The 15360-nt window shown below is 40.9% G+C and overlaps 1 protein-coding gene across 1 annotated transcript in view; it reads left to right on the plus strand.

The window, feature by feature from the left end:
• LOC126470650 (probable low affinity copper uptake protein 2) overlaps window positions 1-15360 on the plus strand; it is an 86407-nt gene that overhangs the window by 24229 nt on the left and 46818 nt on the right. The window contains exon 3 of the mRNA XM_050098631.1: window positions 8046-8187. Coding sequence (XP_049954588.1) covers window positions 8046-8187 — 142 coding nt within the window. The remainder of the gene's footprint in view (window positions 1-8045; window positions 8188-15360) is intronic.

The raw sequence follows: 15360 nt of genomic DNA on the forward strand, positions 1-15360 counted from the left end.
AGTGATTTTAAGCCTGATACGGTACAAGAAAACTTGTATTCCAGATTACATTTTTATAACTCTGTTTTCTTTAATTGTAAATACATACCACCATTTTGTCATTGTATATGCAGATGGATCCCATCAACGCCCTTGGTTGTTCAGTGTTTTCCCTGATATGGTTTTCTAAGTGCACCTTCCAAAACAACTTGTAAATTATTGTGCAGATATATATGGCATTATGGCACCACTGGAGTCAATTCTTGAGCATCATAGTACGAGGTTTCTTCTCTGTTCTGACTCGCTCAGTGCGCCACAAGTGGCTCACCAAATGTGTCTGGTGGACCAGTTGATTCAGCTCATCCAGTTGATTCAGGTCACCCCTTACTTTGGGTACAGCTCTGTGGCAAGGTGTCTTTTCTTGGGTACCTGGACCATCAGGATACAGGGAAAAGGCATAGCTGACAAGCCAACAAAGCAGCCAAAGGAGCATATCAGAATGGTGTTGTATGTTGATGTGCCATCCCCTTGCCCACCATCATATCAATATCTGACAGATGAATTGTGCGTCAGGGGGAAACTGAATGGTTGGAGGTGACAGAAAACAAACTGCATTCACTCAAATCGACTACACAGGTGCAATGGACTTCATGCCATCCCCACTGACTGAAAGAAGTTCTGCTCGCCAAACTGCACATAGGACATAGCCTTTCAACACAAGGTTTCCTCCTCTGGCAGGAGGATCCACCACTATGTGGAGTTTATGGTGTGCCACTTTCAGTTCAGTACATTTTGGCTGTGTATGTCTTACATTCTGATACAAGGGCAGTCCTTGGTTTGGCTGGAGATCTGCCCGCTATCCTGCCAACACTGACACCAGTATTAAATGGGTTCTGAAATTTGTGAACTGTTGGGGCCCACCAGTAAAGTGATGGGGAGGGGAGGTTGACTTTGCATTATAAACTACTACTCATGTGGGGGGAGCCTCCCCCCCCCCCCCCCCCCCCCTCCGTCCCCAGCTCACAATGAGAATAACATCTACATCTACATCCATACTCCGCAAGCCACCTGACGGTGTGTGGCGGAGGGTACCTTGAGTACCTCTATCGGTTCTCCCTTCTATTCCAGTCTCGTATTGTTCGTGGAAAGAAGGATTGTCGGTATGCCTCTGTGTGGGCTCTAATCTCTCTGATTTTATCCTCATGGTCTCTTCGCGAGATATACGTAGGAGGGAGCAATATACTGCTTGACTCTTCGGTGAAGGTATGTTCTCGAAACTTTGACAAAAGCCCGTACCGAGCTACTGAGCGTCTCTCCTGCAGAGTCTTCCACTGGAGTTTATCTATCATCTCCGTAACGCTTTCGCGATTACTAAATGATCCTGTAACGAAGCACGCTGCTCTCCGTTGGATCTTCTCTATCTCTTCTATCAACCCTATCTGGTACGGATCCCACACTGCTGAGCAGTATTCAAGCAGTGGGCGAACAAGCGTACTGTAACCTACTTCCTTTGTTTTCGGATTGCATTTCCTTAGGATTCTTCCAATGAATCTGTCTGGCATCTGCTTTACCGACGATCAACATTATATGATCATTCCATTTTAAATCACTCCTAATGCATACTCCCAGATAATTTATGGTATTAACTGCTTCCAGTTGCAGACCTGCTATTTTGTAGCTAAATGATAAAGGATCTACCTTTCTGTGTATTCGCAGCACATTACACTTGTCTACATTGAGATTCAATTGCCATTCCCTGCACCATGCGTCAATTCGCTGCAGATCCTCCTGCATTTCAGTACAATTTTCCATTGTTACAACCTCTCGATACACCACAGCATCATCCGCAAAAAGCCTCAGTGAACTTCCGATGTCATCCACAAGGTCATTTATGTATATTGTGAATAGCAACGGTCCTATGACACTCCCCTGCGGCACACCTGAAATCACTCTTACTTTGGAAGACTTCTCTCCATTGAGAATGACATGCTGCATCCTGTTATCTAGGAACTCCTCAATCCAATCACACAATTGGTCTGATAGTCCATATGCTCTTACTTTGTTCATTAAACGACTGTGGGGAACTGTATCGACCGCCTTGCGGAAGTCAAGAAACACGGCATCTACCTGGGAACCCGTGTCTATGGCCCTCTGAGTCTCGTGGACGAATAGCGCGAGCTGGGTTTCACATGACCGTCTTTTTCGAAACCCATGCTGATTCCTACAGAGTAGATTTCTTGTCTCCAGAAAAGTCATTATACTCAAACATAATACGTGTTCCAAAATTCTACAACTGATCGACGTTAGAGATATAGGTCTATAGTTCTGCACATCTGCTCGACGTCCCTTCTTGAAAACGGGGATGACCTGTGCCCTTGTCCAATCCTTTGGAACGCTACGCTCTTCTAGAGACCTACGGTACACCGCTGCAAGAAGGGGGGCAAGTTCCTTCGCGTACTCTGTGTAAAATTGAACTGGTATCCCATCAGGTCCAGAGGCCTTTCCTCTTTTGAGCGATTTTAATTGTTTCTCTATCCCTCTGTTGTCTATTTCGATATCTACCATTTTGTCATCTGTGTGACAATCTAGAGAAGGAACTACAGTGCAATCTTCCTCTGTGAAACAACTTTGGAAAAAGACATTTAGTATTTCGGCCTTTAGTCTGTCATCCTCTGTTTCAGTAGCATTTTGGTCACAGAGTGTCTGGACATTTTGTTTTGACCCACCTACCGCTTTGACATAAGACCAAAATTTCCTAGGATTTTCTGCCAAGTCAGTACATAGAACTTTACTTTCGAATTCATTGAACGCCTCTCGCATAGCCCTCCTCACACTACATCCTGACTTTTCCTCAGAGCACTGATGACCATAATATTGAGTGCCACACATTCAAAATAATAATAATAATAATAATAATAATAATAATAATAATAATAAACCCCGTGGAGGCCCGGGAAAAGAATCGGCCTACGGTATGTTCTGCCAGTCGTAAAAGGCGACGAAAAGAACAAACCACTAATAGGGCTAACCCCCCTTTTAGTGTGATTAGTTGGTTCAGGACAGAACTAAAGAAGCCTCGGACAAGCGCCGTCATGGTCGGGGACGACGCTTGAACCCTATGCCCGCCCACAATGGTAACGACACTGCTAGCCAACTGGAAAATGATTTAAATCCAAATAGAGGTGTTTTGCAGGATATGCTTCCTGCAACCACCCTAGAAGGAAAACAAAGACAGAGGATGAGATGGTCAGATGAAGTTAATCGACACCTCATGTTCTGTTATTACCAAGCAACAAACCTAAGAACCAACACAACTGGATACAGATCACAAGTATACACAACATTTATTACCAGATACCCAGAATTAAAATTTTTAACAGAACAACGATTAGCTGATCAGATCCGTGTAATAATAAAAAATAACAGGATACCCCAGTCAGAATTAGAAAACATCAAACAACAAGTACAACAAATACTGGATCAAAATAATGTGCAATCAGAAGAAGAAGAAAATACAGTAATGGACTCAAACATCCCAGAGCAAACAAACAAAGAACAAACAACGCGCACCAATTAAACAATCAGAGGAAAACGAAATCTTAAGACAGCCACCAGAACAAGCACAAATAGAACACGAAGTGACACAGATGTTAGATATAGAAGAAAAATTTCAGCTAACATATATAGAATACAAAGACACAAATACAGACATTAGACCATTCTTGCGTAGACCACCAAATAACCCACAAGTCGAAACAACAATAAAAACTATCAACACAATCATACACAACAAAATAAATGAAAACACAACTATGGAAGAGCTACAACTACTGGTTTATATAGGAGCACTCACTACACTAAATATACACACTAAGCAGAGATCAGAACCAACCAACACACAGAAGAAACCCACAAAACCAGCATGGCAACACAGGCTACAGATCAAAATAGAAAAACTGAGAAAAGACATCGGACAGCTAACACAATTTATAAGAAATGAAATCTCGGAAAAAAAACGAAAAAAGTTAGGTAAAATCTCACAACAAGAAGCGACAGAGCAATTAGACGAAAAGAAGCAGAAATTACAAGCATTAGCCAAACGACTCAGAAGATACAAAAAAAGTGAAAATAGAAGGAAACAAAACCAAACATTCAACACAAACCAAAAGAAATTTTACCAGACAATAGATAACACACACATTAAAATAAACAATCCACCAAACATAACAGACATGGAACACTTCTGGAGCAACATATGGTCAAACCCGGTACAACATAATAGGCATGCACGGTGGATACAAGCAGAAACAGACACATACAAGATGATACCACAAATGCCTGAAGTGATAATTTTGCAACATGAAGTCACCCAAGCAATTAATTCTACTCACAATTGGAAAGCCCCTGGAAATGACAAAATAGCAAATTTCTGGTTAAAGAAGTTCACCTCAACACATTCACATCTAACTAAATTATTTAACAGTTACATTGCAGACCCATACACATTCCCTGATACACTTACACACGGAATAACATATCTGAAACCTAAAGATCAAGCAGACACAGCGAACCCAGCTAAATATCGCCCCATAACATGCCTACCAACAATATACAAAATATTAACTTCAGTCATTAAACAGAAATTAATGACACATACAACACAGAACAAAATTATAAATGAAGAACAAAAAGGCTGTTGCAAAGGAGCACGAGGATGTAAAGAGCAACTGATAATAGATGCAGAGGTGACATATCAAGCTAAAACTAAACAAAGGTCGCTACACTACGCATACATTGATTACCAAAAAGCTTTTGATAGTGTACCCCACTCACGGTTACTACAAATATTGGAAATATACAAAGTAGATCCTAAATTGATACAGTTGCTAAACATAGTAATGAAAAATTGGAAAACCACACTTAATATCCAAACAAATTCAAATAATATCACATCACAGCCAATACAGATTAAGCGTGGAATATACCAAGGAGACTCATTAAGTCCTTTCTGGTTCTGCCTTTCTCTGAACCCACTATCCAACATGCTAAATAATACAAATTATGGATACAATATTACTGGAACATACCCACACAAAATCACACATTTGCTATACATGGATGATCTAAAACTACTGGTAGCAACAAATCAACAACTCAACCAATTACTAAAGATAACAGAAGGATTCAGCAATGATATAAGTATGGCTTTTGGAACAGACAAATGTAAGAAAAATAGCATAGTCAAGGGAAAACATACTAAACAAGAAGATTACATATTGGATAACCACAGCGACTGCATAGAAGCGATGGAAAAAACGGATGCCTATAAATATCTAGGATACAGACAAAAAATAGGAATAGATAATACAAATATCAAAGAAGAACTAAAAGAAAAATATAGACAAAGACTAACAAAAATACTGAAAACAGAATTGACAGCAAGAAACAAGACAAAAGCTATAAATACCTATGCCATACCAATATTGACCTACTCATTTGGAGTAGTGAAATGGAGTAACACAGACCTAGAAGCACTCAATACACTTACACGATCACAATGCCACAAATATAGAATACATCACATACATTCAGCAACAGAAAGATTCACATTAAGCAGAAAGGAAGGAGGAAGGGGATTTATCGACATAAAAAACCTACATTATGGACAGGTAGACAATTTAAGAAAATTCTTTCTAGAACGAGCAGAAACTAGCAAAATACACAAGGCAATCACTCATATAAATACATCGGCTACACCACTGCAATTTCATAACCACTTCTACAACCCTTTAGATCACATAACATCAACAGACATGAAGAAAGTAAATTGGAAAAAGAAAACACTACATGGCAAGCACCCGTATCATCTAACACAGCCACACATTGATCAAGACGCATCCAACACATGGCTAAGAAAAGGCAATATATACAGTGAGACAGAAGGATTCATGATTGCAATACAGGATCAAACAATAAACACCAGGTATTACAGCAAGCATATTATTAAAGATCCCAATACCACAACGGATAAATGCAGACTTTGTAAACAACAAATAGAAACAGTAGATCACATCACAAGCGGATGTACAATACTAGCAAATACAGAATACCCCAGAAGACATGACAATGTCGCAAAAATAATACATCAACAGCTTGCCTTACAACATAAACTTTCAAAACAACACATTCCTACATACAAGTATACACCACAAAATGTACTGGAGAATGATGAATACAAATTATACTGGAACAGAACCATTATAACAGATAAAACAACGCCACATAACAAACCTGACATCATACTCACCAATAAAAAGAAGAAATTAACACAACTAATCGAAATATCCATACCCAATACAACAAATATACAAAAGAAAACAGGAGAAAAAATTGAAAAATACATCCAACTGGCTGAGGAAGTCAAAGACATGTGGCATCAGGATAAAGTTGACATCATACCAATTATACTATCAACTACAGGAGTCATACCACACAATATCCACCAGTACATCAATGCAATACAGCTACATCAAAACATATATATACAGCTTCAGAAATCCGTAATTATTGATACATGTTCAATTACCCGAAAGTTCCTAAATGCACTATAACACATACCGTACAGTTAAAAGGAAGTGACGCTTGATCAAGGTCCGCGTCACTCCATTTTTAACCGGACTTAACGTCTGAGAAAGTGAAGATAATAATAATAATACTCTGGTAGAAAGCAGGTATCACTCCTCCCACCTATGAGTAATTGAGTTCCCGCAATTCTAGTAAAATCTGCAATTATGAAATTTCACTATATTTATTTTTAGTGTGTTTACAAGCATACACTTACTCATTCTGGGGTCTCCTGTATATCTTTCACCTAAGAACCTTATGTTTCTGCATGAATAGCTCCATTTAGTTGTTTTTATTTCTTAAATATAGTACAGTATAGGCCTAACTCATTTTTGCCAGTAATACCTCAGGTCACAAAGAATGGGTACAATATGCAGAACATACTTAATTTAGTATAAAAAGGTACCAATTAATAAAGTATACACATTTTCAATGTTTTCCAGCAGATACAAAAGTTCAGCTCTTAATAAAATACAGTGAAGAGGATTCATTGGTGTTCTATTCCTTTTTCTCCACCAGTGAGTGTATTTTCTGAGCTAATAGATATCGGGCCTTCTTTGAAAATGTTAGACTTCTTTGCCTCTTACTCTAAGCTTCACCTCTCAAAGTAAACAAAGGGGTGCTGTGGCAAGGCACTGAAGTTGCATTCATGATGACAGCAGTTTAAAGCCCCATTTGGCTGCCCCTGTTCATATTTTCTGTGGTTTCCCTGAATCACTTAAGGCAAATGCTGGTACTGTTCCTCTGAAATGGAGAGGGCCAGTTTCCTTCTACAACCTGAGCATGTACCCTATCTCTAATGACTTCATTAGTGGGGTGTTAAACCCCAGTCTTTCTTTCTTATTCTTTCTTCCTTCTGTCAAATGCGATAATATGATCAATATATGTTAACATTGTAAGTTCTTATTGTTTGACATTTATTTTGTATATCTACCTTAGTTGTATTCTTTATTTGATTATGAAAATATTGCATTAATTTGTTAATGGTAATGGGCTATGATTTTATTAACTTGTTCAGTATCTTTGTGACCAATTCACTTAGGAATTATAGAATAAATATTGAATTTGTACATATCAATTCTTCTATAAAACACATATTGTTTTTATCACATATTACACATTTATGAGGGCCTTCTAATTGTGGGTCTATAGAACGAACATGTCTACTGAGTATAACCTCCTCCAAAGAAATTTGGTGTTATTGTTTAACTGGATTGAATTCCATGAGGCTGGTAGGTGTAAACTTAGTGATATCGAGAATGAATTGACACATATTCATAATGTGAAACAGTTCTGGATAATTTTGAAAATAATTTTGGTAGGAGAAATATAAATAACCTGAAATTACTTTCCAGAATATTTTTATCATGCTGCCAAAAATTATGTTAGTAGTTGGAAATATTAATTAAAATTTAGTGTGTCTTTTTACATTTATTTTCCAGGTTTCATAGCAATATGTTTTGGACTTAGTGCATTAGCAGTTTTGTATGAACTGTTGCTGGTATACCAGATATTGTTGAAGCAAACATCTGGTGTATGGAGGCATGGGAGAAGTAGGATGGTGCACACCTTGCCACACAGAAGGTAAAGTAATTAGTAGGATGAAACTGAGGAAAGAAACAAGATGAGTTTCACAGTATTGCATAGTAACTACGGATCTGAACCTGTATCTCAAAGTCAGAGTGAATGAGGCTCAAATCCCTATCCAACATTCTGAAATTAAGTTTCCTGTTTCTGTTCTTCAATAATTTTATTCAGTATCTATTTGTTTTGTGTTCTATTTGAAGATGAAATGTCAAAGATGATGGCTCTTGAAATGTGACTGATATCTAGGTGTGGGAAGAATTTATCTTTGTACCACTGTTGTTTAGTTTTTGTGCTTCATATGTTCAACTTCTGCAGCTCTCTCTCCATGTTCATAGATTTTGAGTCACAGATAGGCACAACAAAAAGACTCTCACAGTTATAGTTTTCAGCTGCTAAGGCCTTTGCACTCACTACATCTACACCTACATTTATACTCCGCAAGCCACCCAACGGTGTGTGGCGGAGGGCACTTTACGTGCCACTGTCATTACCTCCCTTTCCTGTTCCAGTTGCGTACGGTTCGCGGGAAGAACGACTCCCGGAAAGCCTCCGTGCGCGCTCTAATCTTTCTAATTTTACATTCGTGATCTCGTCGGGAGGTATAAGTAGGGGGAAACAATATATTCGATACCTCATCCAGAAACGCACCCTCTCGAAACCTGGACAGCAAGCTACACCGCGATGCAGAGCGCCTCTCTTGCAGAGTCTGCCACTTGAGTTTGTTAAACATCTCCATAACGCTATCACGGTTACCAAATAACCCTGTGACGAAACGCGTCGCTCTTCTTTGGATCTTCTCTATCTCCTCCGTCAACCCGATCTGGTACGGATCCCACACTGATGAGCAATACTCAAGTATAGGTCGAACGAGTGTTTTGTAAGCCACCTCCTTTGTTGATGGACTACATTTTCTAAGGACTCTCCCAATGAATCTCAACCTGGTACCCGCCTTACCAACAATTAATTTTATATGATCGTTCCACTTCAAATCTTTCCGCACGCATACTCCCAAATATTTTACGGAAGTAACTGCTACCAGTGTTTGTTCCGCTATCATATAATCATACAATAAAGGATCGTTCTTTCTATGTATTCGCAATACATTACATTTGTCTATGTTAAGGGTCAGTTGCCACTCCCTGCACCAAGTGCCTATCCGCTGCAGATCTTCCTGCATTTCGCTACAATTTTCTAATGCTGCAACTTCTCTGTATACTACAGCATCATCCGCGAAAAGCCGCATGGAACGTCCGACACTATCTACTAAGTCATTTATATATATTGTGAAAAGCAATGGTCCCATAACACTCCCCTGTGGCACGCCAGAGGTTACTTTAACGTCTGTAGACGTCTCTCCATTGATAACAACATGCTGTGTTCTGTTTGCTAAAAACTCTTCAATCCAGCCACACAGCTGGTCTGATATTCCATAGGCTCTTACTTTGTTTATCAGGCGACAGTGCGGAACTGTATCGAACGCCTCCCGGAAGTCAAGAAAAATAGCATCTACCTGGGAGCCTGTATCTAATATTTTCTGGGTCTCATGAACAAATAAGGCGAGTTGGGTCTCACACGATCGCTGTTTCCGGAATCCATGTTGATTCCTACGTAGTAGATTCTGGCTTTCCAAAAACGACATGATACTCGAGCAAAAAACATGTTCTAAAATTCTACAACAGATCGACGTCAGAGATATAGGTCTATAGTTTTGCGCATCTGCTCGACGACCCTGCTTGAAGACTGGGACTACCTATGCTCTTTTCCAATCATTTGGAACCTTCCGTTCCTCTAGAGACTTGCGGTACACGGCTGTTAGAAGGGGGGCAAGTTCTTTCGCGTACTCTGTGTAGAATCGAATTGGTATCCCGTCAGGTCCAGTGGACTTTCCTCTGTTGAGTGATTCCAGTTGCTTTTCTATTCCTTGGACACTTATTTTGATGTCAGCCATTTTTTCGTTTGTGCGAGGATTTAGAGAAGGAACTGTAATGCGGTCTTCCTCTGTGAAACAGCTTTGGAAAAAGGTGTTTAGTATTTCAGCTTTACGTGTGTCATCCTCTGTTTCAATGCCATCATCATCCCGGAGTGTCTGGATATGCTGTTTCGAGCCACTTACTGATTTAACGTAAGACCAGAACTTCCTAGGATTTTCTGTCAAGTCGGTACATAGAATTTTACTTTCGAATTCACTGAACGCTTCACGCATAGCCCTCCTTACGCTAACTTTGACATCGTTTAGCTTCTGTTTGTCTGAGAGGTTTTGGCTGCGTTTAAACTTGGAGTGAAGCTCTCTTTGCTTTCGCAGTAGTTTCCTAACTTTGTTGTTGTACCATGGTGGGTTTTTCCCGTCCCTCACAGTTTTACTCGGCACGTACCTGTCTGAAACACATTTTACGATTGCCTTGAACTTTTTCCATAAACACTCAACATTGTCCGTGTCGGAACAGAAATGCAAATGCAACTCATACACATGACTGCAGTCTTGGGCAACTGAAACCACACTGCGAGCAGCAGCACCAGTGCATGATGGGAGTGCTGACTGGTGCGGTTGAGGAGGAGGCTGGGGTGGGGAGGGGGAGGGATACTATGGTGGAGGTGGTGGACAGTGAAGTGCTGCAGGTTAAACAGTGGGCATGGGAGAGGTTGGAGGGGGAGGCGGGGTGGGAGGGAGTAGTGGAAAAGGAGAGGAAATAGAAAGACTGGGTGTGGTGGTGGAGTGACGGCTGTGTAGTGCTGGAATGGGAACAGGGAGGGGTCTGGATGGGTGAGGACTTTGACTAACAAAGGTTGAGGCCAGGAGGGTTACGGGAACATAGGATATATTGCAGGGAAAGTTCTCACCTGCCCAGTTCAGAAAAGCTAGTGTTGGTGGGAAGGATCCCTATGGCACAGGCTGTGAAGCAGTCATCGAAATGAAGGATATCATGTTTGGCAGCGTATTCAGCAACAGCATGGTCCATTTGTTTCTTGGCCACAGTTTGTCAGTGGCCAGTCATGTGGACAGACAGCTTGTTGGTTGCAATGCCTACATAGAATGCAGCACAGTGGTTGCAGCTTAGCTTGTAGACCACATGGCTGGTTTCACAGGTGGCCTTGCCTCTGATGGAATAGGTGACGTTAGTAGGTGGTGGTGGGTGTATGTATGAGACAGGTCTTGCATCTAGGTCTGTTACAGGGTTATGAACCACGAGGTAAGAGATTGGGAGCAGAGGTTGTGTAAGGATGGATGAGTATATTGTGTAGGTTTGGTGGATGGTGGAATACCACTATGGGAGGGGCAGGAAGGATAGTGGGTGGGACATATCTCATTTCAGGGCACAACAAGAGGTAATCGAAATTCTGGCGGAGAATGTAATTCAGTTGCTTGAATACCGGGTGGTACTGAGTTACGAGGGGAATGGTCCTAGAGGGACTGCTCGTCACTGCAGATGCAACAACTGTGGGTGGCTGGGCTGTACAGAAGGGACTCCTTGGTATGGAACAGGTGGCAGCTGTCGAAGTGGAGGTATTGCTGATGGTTAGTTATTGGTGATTGTTAAATTCCATCCTGGATTTTCCATTGTCTGATTTTTGTCCCTATATTTGATATTCAGTTGTCCATTACATTTTTCAAGACGGTTAAATTTTTAATTGTAGTTTTGGGAACAAAGCATCATCATGATGTGGGGTTAGATGGACAAGGTCTGTTCAAAAAATTAAAGAACATTCGTAATTTAGCACCAATGGTGTGTTGGAGCGAAATGCAGTTGGCATCCATGCACACACCTGTGATTAATCTTCAACTGCTGGATGTTTCATTGGTGTGAGTCTGTTAGTTACTGTTCAGTGCTGTATTGAATAGAACATTGTGTCACACAGTTTGTGAATTTCGAGATTGCAGAGTTAGAGGAGCAACATGTCTGCATTAAATTTTGCGTGAAACTCAAGGAAACCTTTAAAGAGACACAGTAAATGATGCAGGAAGCCTATGGCAATGGGTGATTAAGCTGTACTTGGTGTTACAAATTGTTCGCATGGTTTAAAAATGGCCAGACAGAAGTTAAAGATGACCCTCATTCAGGACACACTTCGACGTCTACCGATGGTGCTCATGTCAGGAACGTCAACAAAATTGTGCATGCCAATCAAAGACTGACTGACTGACTGAGAGATTGCAGAAGAATGTAACATTTCAGTTGGATTATGTCATGAAATCCTGACACAGCATCTTGGAGTGTATCATGTTGCCACCAAGTTCATTCCACGGCTCATTAGTAAAGACCAGAAAGACCTTCATCTCTCAATCTGTGAAGCTTTCAGATTGTGCAAATGAGAATGAGATGTACCTTAAGAGAATCATAACTGGTGATGAGATGTGGGTCTATGGTTATGATGTTGAGACCAAAGTTCAGTCTTCACAGTGGGTTGGGAAAGGTTCTCCAAGACCAAAACAAGCTTGTTGTGTCAGGTCAAATATCAAAACCATGCTGATAGTTTTCTTTGGCTTTGAAGGATTAGTTCATCACAAATTCGTGCCACAGGGACGAACTGTTAATCGATGGCATTATCAGGATGTGTTGCTATGCTTCTCGATGGTTACCATGTTTGTGTAGAGGCTCATCGAACACTGAATTCTTCACATGGTGTCACATACACTTGGCTGCTTGAGGGTATGACTCTGTAATCAGGGTGTAACTTCAATCCATCATGTTATGGAGAGGGTCGATGCAGAATTGGTGCCTACCCGCACTCATTTCTTAACGTTTGTTCGAGTGGAGCTCCTATCTAAGATAAAGGCATGCTATTAAGTCAGGAGATGCCTTTCCCCTCTCAGAATCATGAATGCTATGATACTGTTTTTACTATGAGGGAGCTTGAATGTGCTCTCACCTTGTCACGATCCCCTGCTCTAGTATCGGATGATAATCATATTTAGATGTTGCAGCATCTGTCTCGTGGTGGCAAACACTTTCGCCGTCATACATATACTCACATCTGGACAGATGGCACATTTTCCAGACGTTGGCGTGAAGCTACTGTAATCCCCATTCTAAAGCATGGTAATTACTTACGTCTTGCATCCAGCTACCACCCAATTTCCCTCACCAGCAATGTAACAAATGTTCGATGGTCAGCTGGTGTGGTGGCTTGATTCTTGGAATTTATTAACAAATACACAATGTGTGTTTCATAAGCACTGCTCTACAGTTGATCATCTCGGCACCCTGTCAGCCGATATTATGAACAATTTTCTGTGGATATTCCATACTGTAGCTGTGTTTAATTTGGAGAACAGTTACATACAATGGGCATCTCCATACAGTGCACATGTGTGGTTTCCGGGCAGCCTGCCCAATTTTATTTGGGGTTTTAAAGAGACAGGGTTTTTGAGGTACATGTGGGTTTGGCTTCATTGAACACCTTTTTTTAGGAGAATGGGGTGCCTCAGGGGTCTGTGCAGAGCATAGCCCTATTTACCATAGCAATTAACCCTATCATGGACTGTCTCCCGCCAGGCATCTCAGGCTTTCTTCTCGTTGATGACTTGCAATTTACTGCAGCTCTCAATGGACCTGTTTACTTGAGCAACAATATCAGTGATGTGTTGACCATCTTTACTCAAGGAGCTTCACAATGGCTTCAATTTTTACACTGAATTTGTAGAGGCATAAGGAGTTTTTTCTGCTGTCCTTACATTTCAGTCCTGTTGCTCTTTCGTTTGTCAAAACTATGAAATTCTCGAGGTTCACACTCAATAGGAAACTCTTCTGGTCATCCCATATATCTTATATCGCTGCACACTGTACCTGATCTCTAAATATCATATGTTTTTTAAATGGTACTTTATGGGGATTGGATTGGAAAATTCTCCTCCTCTTATATTAATCCTTTGTCTGATCAAAAATGGTCTATGGGTGTCTCATTTAATCATCTGTGTTACCGTTTATTTTATGCTGTCTCAACACAATCCACCATCAAGGCACACGTTTGCCCACTGGAGCTTTCTACACTACTCTAGTTATAAATCTCTGTGCTCATGCTGCGGAAGTACCACTGTCATACCAGTATGATGTTCTCCTCAGTAGATGTGTGTTCCATCTGTCCTTTATGCCCAACCATCCATCCTGTGTGTCCTTTTTTGATGAATCACTTGAGCCCAATACAGGGTAAGCACAACTTCTTTGTTGCCTGCAGCAGTTAGCTTTTGTATACTGATTTGGAAGCTTAAGGTTACATTACCTGCCATTTTACTGATGGGTGAGAACCCTTCACTGTCTTGGCTTTTCATCTTGGACTTATTTTGCTTGCCAAGGCCACTACTCTAGATTCGACCTATCGCTGTAAGGTTTTCAAACTTTGCACACAACTTGGAGACAACACCTTCGTGTACAGTGATGTTGTAAGACTGACCATGGCATCGGACGCTCCTTTGTCATTGGCAACAAACATTTTAGGTATCAGCTTCTAGAACAGCACTTGATTTTTACTGCAGAGCTTTCTGCTCTCTATCAGTCCACCTGGTACATCCGATGTCACAGGCTTCTCAACTGTGTATTATCTTCATATTCGATTTGTACCCTCCAGAACCTCTGTATGCCATACACATACCAAGCCATTGCGAAGCTCCTTGAGTAAAGACGGTCAACACATCACTGATATTGTTGCTCAAGTAAACAGGTCCATTGAGAGCTGCAGTAGATTGCAAAGTCATCAACAAAAAGAAAGCCTGAGAATCAAAGAATACCTCCACTCACTTGCTGATGATGGAGCGTGATGTTCAAGTGTGTCCATGATCATGTCGGAGAGTTGGGGAATGAAGCTGCCAATGCTGCAGTCCAACTACGTAGGCCTTTTAGCTATTCTGTCCCTTCAGATGATCTCTCTGTTGCCAAATGTAGGAACATCGTGTCACTCTGAAAGGAACACTGGTATACTCTATATGGAAACAAACTCTGGGAAATTAAACGCCTCCCAAGGGCTTGGACGACTTCCTCTCACCCCACTCATCGTGAGGAGATACTTTTAGCTAGGTTGCATATTGTGAACTGTCGTTTCAGTCACTGTCATCTGTTAAGTGGAGACCTTGTGCCACTCTGTGTTTACTGCAACCAATCATTGAGAGTATGCCATTTTCTGGCCCAGTGCCTATTTTATAACCGTTTATGTTTTAATGAATGTTTGCCATCTCAGTTG

The sequence above is a fragment of the Schistocerca serialis genome, chromosome 3 (genome assembly GCF_023864345.2).
Source record: "Schistocerca serialis cubense isolate TAMUIC-IGC-003099 chromosome 3, iqSchSeri2.2, whole genome shotgun sequence".
Taxonomy (NCBI): Eukaryota; Metazoa; Arthropoda; class Insecta; order Orthoptera; family Acrididae; genus Schistocerca; species Schistocerca serialis.